The sequence below is a fragment of the Microtus ochrogaster genome, unplaced genomic scaffold, assembly GCF_000317375.1.
Source record: "Microtus ochrogaster isolate Prairie Vole_2 unplaced genomic scaffold, MicOch1.0 UNK106, whole genome shotgun sequence".
NCBI lineage: Eukaryota > Metazoa > Chordata > Mammalia > Rodentia > Cricetidae > Microtus > Microtus ochrogaster.
In genome coordinates this window covers 346,175-362,764 of record NW_004949204.1, presented here as the reverse complement: position 1 = coordinate 362,764, position 16,590 = coordinate 346,175, and the positions used below count along the sequence as shown (strand labels likewise).

Sequence of the window (16,590 nt, the reverse complement as noted above, 5' to 3'; positions counted from 1 at the left end):
GTATATGTCACTGGTGAGAGGGAATCAGAGACCAGTGTCATCACAATCGCCCCCTATGAATCCTCGATGCAGCTGGGAAGCAAGGGGATGTGAGTCTCCTAGTTTGTCCAGATGCAATGTAAATTTCCAGCATCCAAGTGACTCAGCTCCTGGATTAGCACTTTGCTCCAGTCAGTAGCAGAGGAACCGGGGTCCTGGGTATATGTGTGTGTGTGTACATATGTGTGGGCATGTGAGTGTATGCATGGGTGTGAGTGTACGTTTATATGTGTGTGTTTATGTGTGTACTTGTGAGAGCACGTGAGTATGTGTGGTGCATGTGAGTGTGTGTGTACATGGATGCGAGTGTTTGTGTATGTGAACACAAGTTAGGATCTGTGGCAACTAACCCTGGCTGTACCATCGTCTTGTTTCATGACCTTGAACCTATCATTTCTTTACCATGAACCCAGTTCCTTTCCTCTGAAAGTTAAGAGCTGGCCCTCTGATCTTGGGACCCATACACACACAGAACGTGCACACGTACATTTCTCCATATCTGTTGGCAAGGAGGGAAGGGGCAGCTAGAGGGCTGATGTTGCAGCATCACAGGTGGCCACTGAGTCCGCCTGAGACTGGGCTTTGTGAGGTGGGGCAGAGGGAGCCTTGGTCTCGTACTCCTCAATGGCCAAAGCTTTTCTGAAGACAGTGACCACTGCCAGGCAGTGTCCAATAGGAGGAGTGAGGACACATGCTTCATCCACGCAGTCACTTAGTCTGGCTCCCAGGCTCAGTGGTGCTACCAATTCACTGCCTGGTTTTGGACCAGTGTGATGCTCTGAGCCTTTTCTGACTTAATACATGATGAACTTGTAGATATCACATTGTTACAGCTGTCAGTTATAAGTTATTTAACCTTAAATTTACTTTTTTTGTTTATTCCTTCATTCATTGAGGATCTTATGTATCGCAGGTTGGACTTAAACTCACTATGTCGCCAAGGATGACTTTGCACTCCTGATCATCCTGCCTTCACCTCTCAAGTGCTGGATTATAGGCACGTGCTGCCACCGTTGTGCGGTGCAGGGGGAGCAAACACAGGGCTTTGTGCATGCTAGGCAAGCACGCTACCAACTGAGCGACATTCACAGCCCCTGAATGTCCTTTAGAATAGAGTGGGGCAAGAGGAAGGATGAGACCTACTTCTCTGTCAGTGATATTGTGACAGATGAGCAGGTCCCAAAGTGCCCTGGAGAATCTGGGCTGTAAAGAAGTGCCAGGCAAACAGGATCTGGTGTGGAATGAGTTTGCGTGGCACTAGCTTACCTAAAAATAAGCCATGTTTTTGCTGCAGGACTTCCCAGGACCTTTACTGCATTAAGAATTTTGTGGAGTTCCAACAAAGGGTGCCGTGTGCAGCCTTCTGTAACATTCATTTGACCGTGGCCCGCCCTAATCTTCCCTCTGGTGTTCTGAGACAGGCTACAGGCACACTGACCCCAAACTCACGTCAATCTCCCTGCCTTAGCTTCCTTCAGTGGAGATTACAGATGTGAGTCACCCTGCTAAGCACCTTTGCTATGAGTCACCTGCTGCATGCTTAGAGAGGAGCTGTCATTGCACCCCTCTTTTTCTCTTGGCTCCCAGGAAGCTTATTCCCACTGATGCTCACCCAAATCACCACGCTGGAGCTTAGGACATTTGTTCCCACTCTGTCTCCGGGGCAGGTTTGCAACTTCTGTTTCCGTGTGTGTGTGTGTGTGTGTGTGTGTGTGTGTGTTTCCAGTTAAGCTAGCCTTACAGGTAAGGAGGATGGGCCTGGCAGTGTCTAAACATGGAGATCCTGTAGTAGTGCTGCGCTCTGGGGAGCAGTGGGTGGGGCTGGGGCGCGGGTCCCCTCTGGGAATCCCTGCCACATCTGTTTGTGGTAGCTTTGCCCAGACGATGTTGAAAGCAGGGCAAGAGCCGTCATGTTTGTGTCCTGAAAGCACTGCGTAAGAAAGTACAAGTGACCTTGTGCCGGCCACCACTGACCTCCAGAAGGACCCACCTCTGCTGACGCTGCATTTCCTAGAGCTAAGAGAGGCAGGAGCTGGAGGCCTTTGAGCCCTGATTGTAATGAAGCAGGTTTTAGGAGTGGGTGAGCCAGGGTTCTGCTGTGCCCACCCTGAGAGCAGCCGATTACCCATGAGCCTGTCCTAAAACTGTGGGACGGCCAGGGGTGCATCATAGGGAGGCTGGCTGTATCCTGGAGAGGTCACAGGTTTTCCTCCTTTTTTCTTCGAACCCAGAACCTTCCCACAAATATGTCCCCGTGTCTCTTCAGTAGGTCTAAGTAGATAGAAGGGGAGATCAGGGAAGCATGTGCCCGGCCCCAGGCCGTTGTCCTCTAGTGCGCATCAATCTGAAGACAGCAAGCTATGGGTGGGTAAAGCGATTCAATGGAGTGGATCACGGCTGGCATTTATGCAAGGAATGGCTATGCACGTATTGGATGTAGGGGGGTGGTTATGAGTCATGCTGTGCCGAGAGATCGTGGTGCCGAACGTATTACTATGGCTCATGCTCAGGGAAGCCTGGAAGCCATTGGCTAGTGATTCAGGTGCTGGCACCAAACGGGCAGAGTCCATCTGCTTCCTACACATCTGTCTCGGACTCTAAGGTCCGTTCCCAAGCCTGAGGTGTCCCTCTAGATGCTGAAAAAAAAATACCCTAAAGACAATGACTTGTGATGTGCCCCTTTTGAAAGAGATAATCTATATGTGTGTGTCTGTCAGGTCATTGGGGGAAGGGGCCTCAGCTAAAAGAGAAGCTGGGTTTCATCCAGTTTGACTCTTCAGGCCAGGTGAGGCGGCAAAGTGGGGAAGTTGTTATTCGCGGCCGTGTGATCCAGGGCACGTGCTACGCCCTCGTTGGCCTCGGTTTACTTATGCACAGCGGGAGGACAGGATCCAGTCATTTCTAAGGTCCTGTTCTCATGGTCTATTCCAGGATGAAATTGAAAAGATGCGGATCTTCTGAGAAATTATTTACCGAGGGAACCCAGGCTTGACTCCTGGGTTTCTACACAAGGCTCCCCAAGCAGCCTGACCAGCCCGAAGGAAATTCTCTAGCCGTGTTTGTAGGCACTGGTGGGGCAGGGTGAGGGCATCAGTTACGGTGACCAATGACAGAGGAGCGGGAACCAGAGCCTGGTCTCCATGGACAGCATTTATTAGGCGCCAATCTCAGTGTGAAGACAGATGGGCAGGAGCTGCTGAGGGGGGCCAGGGCAGCCACAGCCTGGGGACTCAGGGGCTGCCCAGGTGGGTGTGGGGCATGTCACCCACACATATTGCATATTCTGTGGCAGTGTGCCCAGGCATAAGGCATTGGGGAAGCAGAAAGGCTGTCTGCAGTGGGAGGGGGTGAGACAGGAAGTGACAGTGGCCTTCTAGTTCCCTAGGCAAGACCCTACAGGAGACAAGCAGTCCCCCATGCTCAGACCCCTAGGGCCACTTGCTGCCTTCCCCACTCTCTCTGTAACTTTGGTTGTGGCTCCCTCGGATCTGACGGGACTTGACCCCTCGAGGGCAGGGTCACACACAGGACAGGGGCAGCAAGTGCCGCCTCTGGCCCAACATAAACACAGACAGCACCTCTCCAGCTCCTGGGTCCCACTCGTCTTGGCACATGGGCCAGCTCTTCCACATGGACACGGGATACACACAAGTCACAGTCCTTCCACATAGGGGTCTCCAGGGCCTGGAGGACATGGTGGGCTCTCTCTCTCTAGCTTCCCAAGTGGTCAGGCTGGCCTTACTCAGCAATAAGGAGCCAGGCTTGGGAACAGTGAGTGAAGGCTGCTGGGGGGGGTCCCCCCTTTTCCTGGTGCCAGGGATCAGACTCAGGGCCTCAAGCACACTAAGAAAGTGCTTTACCTCTGAGCCATACCCACAGCCCCACACATACCCTTCTGTTGTCCTGGACACTGTCCCTCTTCCAGCTTGTCCCCAGTAGCAAGCCAACAGTCTGCCACCCTCCACCTGGGTCGCAGATGGAGGAGGTAGAGGGTATACCAGGTCCTATGCCTTCTCTCCCCCAGAGGGGTGTTCCTGGCTAGAGTGGAAGCCTTACTCTAGCAGCTTAGGATGCAGGTACCCACCCTGGCTTCTGGTCCAGGGATAATGTCCCAGGTTATACCTGCCAGCTGTCTGGGCTGCTCTGCCCAATCCCTGAACTCTCAGAGTGTCAACTCCTGGCTTTTAGTCCATGAGACTCAGTCCTGCTTACCTGGGTCCCAAGGACTTCCCTGCTTGCGAACAGAGACAAGGGTACACTTAGAGCCGCAGTCTCTGGGCTAAGAGTAGCAGAGGCAGAGCCATGGCAGGGGGCTCTGACTAGGGTTTTAGATTTCTAGTTTAAGCCCCAGCTGCCTACACAAGGCCAGGGTGTTGCCTGCAGGGGCTTTGCTTCTGAGAGCAGGCTGGGCCAGAAAGAAGAGCACTTGGGCTGGGAACAAGTCTGCAGGTTCTCGTTCCCCTTCAAGACTTGCATCACCCCGGGCAAGTAATTTTTACCTGTTTTCCTCTTCTGAAAAAATGGCCATAAGAATTGCCCAGGTGACCTAACCGGAGTGTTAGTACACTCACGTGAATGAGTAGGTGGACAGGTTTCCGGTGCTAAAAATCACTATAAATGGAAGAGGAGGTGAGCAGCAGCAACAGCAGCCAGGGACAGACAGCAAGCGGGAGTCTGTGTTTCCCATTCTAAGGGCAGTCCTGAAGGCTGGAGTCTCCCAGGAGCCCCGAGCACAGCATCAGACTCCAGATAGCTCACCTATGAATGTGGCCACCTTGTAGAATTGGAAGCCACAGTTTCTGCACTTACTCGGCTCTAACTCCTGTGGCCCACCATTTTTCTTTTTCCTGTCCTGCTCCCTGGGGACTAGCTTTAGAGACTGCTGGGATTTCCTTTTTTTTTTTCTTCCATAACTGCATAGCCATGCAAAAAAAAGACACAGAAGGTAGTGGAAGGCTGGGAGACATGGCTGGGGATGAGAGAGCAAGGTGGGACTGAGTGGGGGTGACCTGGACAAAGACACTGTGGGCTTTGGAGAGCCCAGGGGAGGTATAAGTAGAGATTGAAAAGAAGAAGAAGAAGAAGAAGAAGAAGAAGAAGAAGAAGAAGAAGAAGAAGAAGAAGAAGAAGAAGAAGAAGAAGAAAACAAAACCAGAAAACAAAAAACAAAAAACCGAGAACAGAAGTCCTCTTGGGAGGTAAGGGTTCTGGGTTCCAGCAGAGCCTCTGAGGACTGGGGAGCTTCTCAGATTTCTGAAAGATTCCCAGTGGCTGCCTTCCCCACCTCCCAAGTTTCACATTTCTCGGAATTCGTTGGGCTCGGAAAGGGGCTCCAGGGGTCCTCAGAGCCCGACCTCCTGTTGGCTGGTACAAGCCCGCACAGTTGGAGATTAGGGGCTGGGGAAGAATAGAGGTGGTAGTGGTGGACTGGGGACTTCCCACGAGGCCCAAAGGCGTCTTTTGGGGGAGGCCTCCCGGTCAACTCCTGCGGCTTCTGCAGCAGGACCCCCACCCCGCTGGCTCACAGGTGCTCCAGGCCTGGCTGTGGTTCACACCGAGCTCCTGCGCTTCATGAGGCCACGGAAGGTAGCCAGGCTGTGCAGGCCCGTGGACACCGAGCTGATGGCCGAGCGCTGCGTCCCGCTGCACAGGCAAGGGTGTGAGGGCGTGTCGCTGTAGCGGCCACCGCCTCCAGGCGACGAGTGGCTGTGCTCCACGCATGTGTCGGACGTGGAGAGGTCCCGCGGGATGATCATAGGGATGGAGTACTGCAGCTTCTCCCGGCTCTTGTACCACAGGCATGAGCACATGGACTGGAAGTGCAGCACCTCAGCATAGACATTGCGGAAGCCACTGCCACCCACGCCCACGCCCATGCTGCCCGCAGCTGCTGGGCACATGACTGGGTCGCGGGGACGCACGCTGTCGCTCAGGCTACCGCTCAGGCAGCTCAGGCCACCCAGGCCACCCGCCTGGCCGTTGTGCGTGAGCAGGGCACGGTGCTCTGCGTCACGCTTCTCGTCCTCGGCGTTCATGGTCATGAATCGCAGCACCACAAGGTTGAGGAAGGCGCCGATGACCGTGAGGCCCGTGAGGATGTACACGAAGCTGAAGGCCACATACTGTGGCTGCGTCTGCAGCGCCTGGTCCTTCTGCAGCGCCACATAGTCGCCGAAGCCGATGGTGGTGAGCGTGATGAAGCAGTAGTAATAGGCCTGGAAGAAGGTCCAGCGCTCGTAGTAGGAGAAGGCAGCGGCGCCAATGCACAGCGTGCTGATGCACGACACGAAGCCGATGAGCACCATGTTGGCCATGGACACCTCGGCGTGCCGCATGCCCAGCCCCCTCTTGGCACGATGCAGCAGGTACCTCACCAAGGTATTGATGCGCTCACCTAGGCTCTGGAACATGACAAGTGTGAGCGGGATCCCCAGCAGCGCGTAGAACATGCAGAACACCTTGCCACCATCTGTGCTGGGTGCTGCGTGGCCATAGCCTGTGAGAGAGGAGAGAAAGCACACACTGTGGGGCTGACCTGGCCGGGGTCCTTCCTCCTCTGCCTGCCCTCTCCACTCCTCGCCTAGCAGGTTCTCGATCTACCTCCCCACCTCACTTCATTTTTTGCTAGATAGGGAGCCATGGCTAGCCTGGGTCTCTGAATATGTAGATCTGGCTGGCTTTGAACTCATATAGGTCTACCTGTCTCTGCTTTCCAAGTGCTAGGGTTACAGGCATGTACCTCCATGTCTGCCACCACAGCTGGCTACTGAGTCTGCCTTTCAACACATGGGCACATTCATGTCCTGTTGCTTTGGGCGACAAACTCATTGTATCACTGGAAATGCTCAGATGATAATCCCAGACAGCCAAGAGAACTCAGCGACTTTTTCCAGGCCACACTGTTGGGAAGTTTTGCAATCCAAGTTTGAATTTGAATCTGCTCTCTTGGAAACTTCTGCTGGTGCTTGCTGGGAAGTTTTTCATGGGCAGCTGATATATGGGAATGGAAGCTGGGCTGTTGAGGGCTTTGCCATACTCCCTGCCCTCTGGGGGCCTCAGTGTTCATGGCTGTGAGGGGAGGTGGTTGCATGGAATGGCTTCTGACATGATGATTCATGTGGGGGGAGGGAAACCAAGGCATGAATGGCTTCTTGCTTCTTGACGGTTTCCACCCTGCAGCCAAAGCTTATTGGGGCAGGGTGGGGCGCGGTAGGGTGGGTTGGGGTGAAGGCCACCGGGAACTTGCAACTTCCCTGGGCAGCTGGCCTAGCAGGGCCCTCCCTTGCCACAGCTGAATTAGTAAGTACTCCAGGTTTTCCACCTCGCCTGAGACTGGGGTCTTCCCAAGGGACTTGGTCCAAAAGTAGGTTCTGTCCACATGAGGGTGGTGCATCACCCTTGGCAAGGCAGGAGTCCTGAGCGTTCCTCAGGAGTAGCCCTCTCCTCTTCTGTGTCTGTCCTTCGTGTCTGAGCCTGTACTCTGCCCCCCTGAGCTGATCATCAAACGACTGCCAAAAATTCTGCCCCGAGCTGTGTGTAATGGTGCATGCCTGTAACCTCAGCGTGTGTGAGGCTGAGGCAGGAGAGTGAGAGTTTGAGAGGCAGCAAAATCTTCCTGGCTACCTGGGGGAGGTGGGGGCGGGGAGGACCTTGGATGAGAACCAGAAACTCTGGGCACAAGTTCTGGCCTTATTAGTCGTGGCCTTGTGACCTTGAACAAATGACTTTCTCTCTTTGATCGTGTCTCTTTATTTGAAAATGAAACCTTGTTCTGGCCACTTGCTTCTCCTACCAGGCCAGAGAGCATAAACACTTCAGCTTTTATTAAGATAATTATGAGAATGAAAGAATGTGGGTTGAGCTTCCAGGTTTTCCCCTTTTCTGAGTCTTAGGAAATGTCGACCAAACACTGCTTCTTCCAGGCAGTTTTCCTGGATTCCTCCTAGCTGAAAGCGATCAGTGGTTTATATGGGTGGTTCTGGGAAGGCTCATCTATGACCTGTAGGGCCCCCACTATATAGAACTAAACATCAACTTGGCGGGGAGAAGCTCTGGTGAACCTATAATGGGGCCCTCTAACCTTCCAAATACACTTCATGACTGTATTTCAGGCAGGGATATTATGAGTTTTGCAAGTTTTCATATATGTAAAATGGGACTACTATGTCACTCACAGCAAGGGCTTTGGGGGAATAAGTGAGATAATGCATTGAGGCACTTAGCCTGGAGCCTGGTACATCTCAAATGCCCAACAATAGCTCACTGATTAATAATGAAGGAGATGGCAGAGGACTCTCACGTTTCCAAGAGATCTCCAGGCTCAGGAACAGCTGCGTTCCAGGAGAACCACCTCTGCCAACCATGGGCATCATTATCCCAAAGCTCAGAGAGGTCTGGGAACAGATGTTTGGGGTGTGAAGGCTTCAGGTCTGTCCTGAGAGTGGCTCCCCTGCCCTCGGCGCGGCATCTAGCCAGTGGCTGTGTCTCTTCTTCTGCCAGGGGCTGCGCAGTTGAGCTGTTGAGCCACGGTGCCTGGCTAGTCCGCACCCCAGCAGTGTGAGAACAAATTGTGCCCGCCAGCTTGGCCCCACAGCCAGACCACAACTCACCTCGACAGCCAGGCAGCGAGACAACCACCAGCCAGAGTGGCTTCTTGTCCCATCCTTCCCTGTCCCCCAGACCAGCATCCCACACTGTATGAACCCCACCCCACTCCAGGCATGACGCTGGGAGCAAAGTTCCACAGGCAGAGCAGAACATGGATATGGCCTTGGCTGTGTGATCCTGGGCGACTTTCTCTCTGTCTCTGGGCTCATTTGCCTCCCCTGCCATTCCACGTCCTGAGAACCTATCAGATCTACCTCAGGGAGTAAAGGAGGCATATGCTTGGGAGAGTATTCTGGAACCTGTGGAATGCACAACTGGGAGGGGCCCTTGGGAAAAGCACCTGAGAACACAGGCCAAGAAGCAGGGTCCTGTGGGGGCGGGGAGCCATTCATAGCCACCAGTGGAAGAAGGAACCCTTCTACCCTACCACCCCACCCCTAAGCAACTTGCCTTGGATTCCATTCAAGACATCAGCTTTTCAGAAAAACCCAGTGCCCACCTGCCTGGTATCCTCTGCCTACAAAACAGCCACCCTGCTCCACCCTGCTCCACCCTGCTAGCCATGGCCCCCAGGCACTGCCCTGGAGCCTTATCTGGCACCCTGAGGTGCGTCCAGCTCCCCCACAGTGCTTTCCCCGTTCATCCTTCTGCTCCTGCCCAGCTCCCTATTCCCAAGAGGCGCAGGGCTCAGAACGTAGCTTTAGCCATAAGTACACCCCCATCTCGAGTGACTCATTCAGGCCTGACCAGAGGTTCCTACCAGGGGCAGAGCAAGTGCCTGACCTTTGGGGCGGATGGCCAGGCTGGCCCCCACGCCCTACCAAGAACCAGGGTCACTAATCAAAAACTCTTACCCTTAGGATAAAAACTTAACTTTGCCTTCAAAATCGTCCCCCAAGGGCACTCCTGTGACTGACTTCTGTTTGACAGCTGGGTTTGAGAAGTTTCGAGGAGCCTTTTGAGGAGGCTGTGGCCACTGGGCATTTCTGACTCTGTATTTGTGCCACTGCCATGTCAGGAAGGGAAACTGAGGCCCAGAGGGAAGCACATTCCATGTGAAGCCTCAGCCTGAGGTACTGTCTCGAACCAGACGAGGCACAGGAGGGAATGGGAGGTGCTGGCCAGAAGATGCCCTGGGGACAGATGCCCTTCATTGTGGGGCGGAGGGTGAACCATCCCTTTGTCTGTCTTATTGTCACTGGGTGAAAGGGCAAAGGAGCCTCGAAGACCTGCTGACGTGGGTGCCTAGCTTGGAGGACTACCAGCTAGGGTGGAGCCAGTCCCAGGGGACCCTGGATTTCTGGGAAGTCACTGGGAGTTTGGCCAACCCTGTCCCCCGGCAGCAGGGCAGCATCCTGCCTAGTTTGGCTTTGTAAAGAAGGTAAAAAGAATTGCCCATTGCTCCCTCTGGTTGGGAGTCTCTGGTTGGGAGGGGCTCTGCCAGTCCCTCTGGGTACCAGCACACACGGGGGCTGCTCTCTGGGGCTGAGTCTTTGGACACCCTCTCCCAGTACCTGTTGGTTCAAGCAGTCAGCACTCATATCCTGAGTGTACACACTCTAGAGGCCGCCTCTCTGGGCACTCACTAGGACTCACTAGGGCTGTCTCTTCCTCTCCCTGTCTCCAGTCCCGAATCCACCACAGATGTAAATAAAGGTTCTTAGTATCCATGTGGTTCAGTCCTTGGGTTGTCTGGATAAAGCCACAGAGGAGCAGAAAGGGAAAGCCACATGCTCCCGGCCTACAGCTGGTGACATGCCCAGTCTGAGGCCCAGGATACCTGATTCTAAAACCGTGTTCTACCCACGCACAGAGCCAGGGCTGGCAGCTCATCACGAGAAGCAGCTTCACTAAGAGGTGGGTCTGGGATGGGCTAGAAGCACAGAAGCCACCAGGACCAGCAAGATGGCTCAGTGGGTAAAGGCATTTGCTGCCAACCCTGACGACCTGAGTTTGACTCCTAGGACCCACATGGTAGAAGGAGAGAACCAACTCCCGCGAGTTCCTCTGAGTTCTACACATACACCATAGAACACACACACACACACACACACACACACACACACACACACACACACACAAATAGGCATAATTTTTTAAAAAAAATCTCTTTAAAAAAAAGAATTTGACTGAGGAAGCCATGGCTGGACATAATTGTTAATTATTAGTAAATATTAATAAATATTTTAGGGCACCAAGAAACTAAAAAATGGCATTGAAAGCCTCACATGTCTGTTCTTTTTAGTTCCTGGTGTCAGGGACTCGGACGCTGGTTGTAGCTCTGGCTTTCAGAGACCTGTGGGGCCTGGTGGGGTTGTTTCTGCCCCTGTCCCCCTTACTGGTCTCTTCTCCCAGTGGCCTGGCTCCCTCTACTCAAGGCAGAACTCTGAGTGCTGGCTAATAGCCTGGTCTTGGCCACCTGCTCCCCACGGCCTCGGGAGTGTGTGAGCTGCTGCCTGCCTCCTACCCTTGGCCTAGCTGGCCCCAAAGTGGGCCCCTAGCCATAGCCTCAGTGGAGTAAAGTGTATGGGTCTTCCCTGAGTTTGGCTGTGACTAGCTTTGTGTGCTGGGCTGTCCCTTCCCATCCCTGCTTTCTACCCCACCTTTAAAACAAAACAAAACAAAACAACCCCCCCCCCAAAAAAACTGTACTGAATGTCTTTTAGTGTTTTCTCTGTTCACCCACCACTCATAGGATCAAAGACTCCATTTGTGAAGTGTTGATCAAATGTGGTGTTTTACTACACAGAACAGGCGCCAAGTAGATGATTGTTAAGACTCTAATTAGTTTATTTCCTCCATCAAAATCAATTAAGAGCACACCTGTCAATCAGAACTTCAGATTAGCATGGGATAATTGATTCTGTGAGGCCGAAGGAAGTTACCCTTGTATGCTGGGAAAGCTGCAGATAGGTAGGAAGTCTGCAGTTCAGTGAGACACAAAGAGCACAGACCCTGCACCTGAACCAGGCTCCATCACCCACCAAGCCTCAACTTTCTCATCTATGAAATGGGGTACAGTGAGGTATCGCCCTCGTAGAGTTGTTGGGGAGATATGGTGAGCTGGTAGATGTGAGATGCGAATGTGGATGTATTTGGGTCTCCAGGATCCTTAATCCTGGAGATCATTAAAGTTTCCCCTCAGCATCAGCGTGGTGCATTCTGTATTTCTTAGAGGTTAATTTCCTCAAATGTTAGTGCCATAGTATATTAGAGGCTGGATAAGAAAAGGATAGTTTAGGAAAACAGGGACAAACAGGATTTTTTTTTTTTTATCACGTGTCTTAGCTGACACAGGACGTACTTGTCTGTGTTCCTATGCCGAGCTGGAGAATGCGGTATGTGTTTCTCATGGATTTGGCCATGGAACATTTTTCTCACAGTGCTTATCACTAAACAAGGGTTCTTCTGAGATTAGTTTGGAAAGAGCTCCTTGAACACATCAAGAACTTCTGGGGTCCTTCTTCCAGGCTGTTCTCTGACTCTGTGATCTCCATCGCTGGGCGGATTAGAACCTTGGCAGTTCCTTGCAGTACCCTTGTCTCTCAGCAGACTCTCTTATCTAGAGTAAATATGGCCCTGGCCAGGGCTAATGTCTGTCTCAGGGGGAAGATGAATGAGGTGACCTGGGGGTCTGAGATACCCAAAGGCTTTGCATACTGGGTTGAGGCTAGAAATGGGGGAGGGATGGCCCGACAGGGGGTGCTGCTTGGGTTTGTTGAGCAGAAGGAAGTGGGCACTGTGGGGCTCTGGGCAGGGCCTGCTCCAGAAGGCTGGAGAAGGGATAGCAGAAGGCCTGCTTGCCTGGGGATGGAAAGGAGCAGTCAGGTTTGAGTCATGGGCACCTGGAAAAGGTGACTTTGAGGGACTGTGCCTCCTAAAAGGGCTGGAGGTCTGGGGACACCAGCAGTATGGAGGAGAGACACAGGACCAGAGTGGATGCATTAAAGGAGATGAAATGGAAGGCAGATGGTAGCCAGGCCCTGAGCTGAGGGCAGCGGGAGGGGTGGCTGGCCTAGTGGACATCATAGAGTGTGCAGGCGCTCCCCTCTGGGACTCTGAGAGACCAGACACCATCTTGTACAAGAAGCTTCTAGGAATTCCTCAAAGCACCAGGAAGGCCCCCCCCCCCCCGCCTTGCTCATGCTCTCCCTTTTGGTGGACTGTTTCCACGGAGTGGCAAGTCCCTTTGGTGTCATGCACAGGGCCTGGCAGGGGCAGCTGATCAACAACCGCTGTTCTACCCGGAAGACCAAAGTCCTAGAAGATAAAGACTTTGAAGTCTGTGCAATCTGTGACGGTGACTCCCAAATACCCCTCCCCAAAGTCCTAATTGCAAGGAAGGCCAGCTCTCTTAGGATCTTTTGTTGATTCACAACCCTGGCCCTTGCTACAACCCCTTCCCCTCAAAATGAAGCCACTCTAGGCCCCAAAGGAGTCGCACTACTGTAGGCCTGGCTCAGCCAAGAGCTAGATCTGAGGAGCCACCAGAGCCCCAAGGAGGTGAGTGGGGGTGGGGATGAGCACACAGAACTGGGTCTGGGGTTTGTCACCCTGCAGGCCAGAACTCCTGCAAGGACAGTTCTGCAGCAAGGCGCCTGTCTCTCTGCCCTGCCCCTTCCCAGGGCCTCTTGGTTTCATTTTCAGCTCCTGCCCCTCACTCGACAGCAGCGGCTCTCTCACTTTCCGTTCCTGACTTCCCGATGTCCCCTTCGCTCTTGAGCTGTCTCTCACCCACAGGTGTCTCTCCCTATTACTGACTGGGGACCTCTTAGGCAGAAGAACTCCAGTGCCCCGCCCCCAACCTCCCAGGCCCATGTGGAATGGGAGAGTCAAGAAGGAGGGTGCTGGTGTCATGGAAAATCCCGGCAGCAGCCAAGGTCAGTGTTTGCAGACACAGTCTGGCCTGTAGCCAGGCCTGCCTCAGGGCCCAGCTCCTTTGGGCCATCCCACCCCCCAGGCTGGCTTTGTCCAGGGGCCTCATAGGTCTAGAGCAGAGATTTCAAGCAGGGTCCTCAGGAGGGGTTCATGCTGCAGTGTTGGGCATTGGATGGTTCAACTTGCCCGTTTTACAGAGGAGTAAACTAAGGCCTAGAGGGGCATAGAGGACCAGATCCACACTACAACAAGTCACAGGCAGAGTGAGGACTAGAATATCCTGGCTTATCCTCTCTGCCTTCCCCAGTGCTGCCAAGGGTTGCGGCCTTGTCCATCCCACCAGGCCAAGGGACAGTAAAGGCAAGGTTAAAAGCGTCCTTCAGCTCAAGACTAGCTTGCAGTTGGGCTACACTCAAGGTTGGGGAAAATGACCAGGAGAGGGAGACCTGATGATCAAACCGAGGTCCTCGATCTCAAGACATTTTCCTCGTACAAGTAAATCAGATGAAACCCTTTGGGGGAGCACTTGAAAGGTTCACTGTTTTTTTTTTTTTCCCAAAGCAAAGATAATTACAACACTCGCTATTGAGGTACATGACAGAGTTGACTGGTTTGGGGGGTGATTAAGGTAGCGGCAGAATGAGGGACAGAGGTGAAGAACCCTAGCTGGGGTGTCAGAGAGGACTACAAGGAAGTGGCTTGTGTCCTGATCTCTTAAGGGTAGAAGGAAGATACAGACTTCCCACAGGGGGAGCTGTTGAAGCTAAGATGTACAGGAAGAAACATAAGGGACAGAAAAAATGGCCCTGGTGGCACTGTCACCAATGTGTAGGGAACAGCAGATTCTCCCGGGAAAGTAGTTTCATATACACAGCAAGATCCTTAGAAATGCGTCTACCCAGACCCTGAGGTCCCACTTCTAGGAATCTCTGCTGGGAAAATAACCAGAGATCGGAGCAAAGATTTATGAACGTGGATGTTTATAGCAGCATTTTCATTGTGAAAAATTGTAAACACTCCAAATGTTCACCAATAGGGTTTAGTTAAACATATTAAGGTATATTTATAGGGTGGAATATTGCACAGCCATTAAAGTGCTATTCCTGAGGAGTCTCTTAATTACACAGAAAACCACTGTATTATGTCAAAAACAGTAGGCACAATGCTTTCTGTACGGTGGGATCCTACCCTAAATCTGTAAAGACAAAAAGTGCATATGCATACACACATAGAAAGAGCTAGAGAGGCGACAGAGAGCTCACAGAGTTTATCCATGAATAATGAGCTTATTATTGATTTTAATTTCCTTTTCACACTGTTTTTCATGTTCTACAAAAACAATCCATTATTATTGTTGTTGTTTTTTATAGTACTGAGGGTTGATCCAAGGACCTTGCACATACTAAGCAAGTGCTCTACCACTGAAGTATATATCCAACCCTCTAATACTTTGATAGGTAGAACTACATTAATAAAAGTATCAGTAGCAATTTATATTATTAGGCAGGGTCTTACCACATTGCTGGGCTTGCAACATCTAGGCTCAAGTGATCCTTCTGCCTCAGCCTCCTGAGTGCTGAGCCTACCAGAGTGCACCACTGTGTGGGCCTGATCAGAATGATGAAAATAATAACATCTAACAACAACAAAATCTTCCTGGTGTTCTTGTTGCAGGAAGTTTGATTGAAAATTGAGAATTGTTTTGGTGGGCAAGGGTTAACATTTGCAGAGCTCAAGAGAAAGAATCTTACCTGGAAGGCAATGTGGAACCCTTAGTAACTCCAGGGTAGGAAAGGGGCAAGAAAAACAAATGTGAATTTCCTCATATCCCTGGGTAGAAACGGAGGGGACGTGGCTGTGGGAGATTGGGAGCAGGGGGCTTCACTCGGGGTCCTCAGCATAGCTTGGTTGACAAGTGCTCAGGCCTGAGCTAGTGAGAAAAAGAGAACTTGGTGGGTGGAGGGAGGGGGGGTCTCAGGAAGGGGTGTGGGAAGGGAAAGGAGGAAGCCAGAATGCAGGAGATGAAAGGGGTACAGTGTGTGTGATGCTCTTATGTTCAGGGCTAAACTGTAAGCTACCCCAGGACAGGGTCTTTGTACCTTTTGTGCCTTATGCTCTCCTCATACCTGGGAAGTAGTTTGGGACAGAGCTGCCTCTGCATAAATCTCTGAGTTTGGAACAGGTTGAAGATGGGGAGGCTAGATCTAGTATGAGGCTCTGGGATATACTGGTATATGGAAGGACAGACATCCTGGGGATTCTGGGAAGGCTAACTGATCCCAGGCCACTTACTGTACCAGGTGTCATGATATAGGCCTATGGCCTGTGTCTTTATGGCCAGATGGACAGCTGTACTGTGTGGCCACAGACAAGATCTGGTCCTCTCTGGGCTTTGAGGCCTTTTGTAGAATATAAAGAGGCCAGGGGAGATGTTTTAGGCCCTCAGCACCTAGGGTTCTAGAGTCTCAGAGGAGCCACAACTTCTAGTCCCAAATCAAAGAGAGAGTGGCAGTTAGCCAAGGACCAAGGGGAATTTTGGGTGTCCAAAGCAATGACTGGGTCTCTGGTTGCACAATCAGATCACAGTCTTGGTCTATACTGTTCAAATTCATGGGAGAGGAAGAGAGTATGGAGGAGCCTGCCTGGCTCACTCTGAGAAATAACTGCCTCAGTTGAAGCAGGTGGGAGGCATCCAAAGGTTCAAATCCCAGTTCTCCTAGATAGCCTCTTCTCAGAGTCAGGAGGAAGTAGCGGCCAAGGGGAGATCTCCTCATCGTCTCCTACTGCTTGCGGAACCCCAAGGCACCCAAATCTCCACCCCTACGCCTTTTAGTCTTACAGACTTGTCTTCAGAACCCTTGAGTCTCCCATCCTTTTGCCCCTTCACCTCCAGGTACTACCTAGATGTGTCTCATTTTGGCCCCTCCTGACTTCTAGGGCTCAGGGTGGTATTGGTGATGGTGGTGGTGGTGGTAACCTGTGCTTCTCAGTAACGCAGCCCTAGTAATAGCACTGGACTCAGCCCACATTTACTGAACATTTGGGTTCCAGAGCTTTACACAACTC

The 16,590-nt window shown here is 52.2% G+C and overlaps 1 protein-coding gene across 1 annotated transcript in view; it reads right to left on the bottom strand.

Annotated features, from left to right (window-relative positions):
- Window positions 1-3,169: 3,169 nt before the first annotated feature.
- Window positions 3,170-16,590, bottom strand: part of Kcnk3 (potassium two pore domain channel subfamily K member 3) — a 36,715-nt gene continuing 23,294 nt past the window's right edge. Inside the window, exon 2 of the mRNA XM_005371333.1 lies at window positions 3,170-6,535. Coding sequence (XP_005371390.1) covers window positions 5,589-6,535 — 947 coding nt within the window. The 3' untranslated portion in view covers window positions 3,170-5,588. The remainder of the gene's footprint in view (window positions 6,536-16,590) is intronic.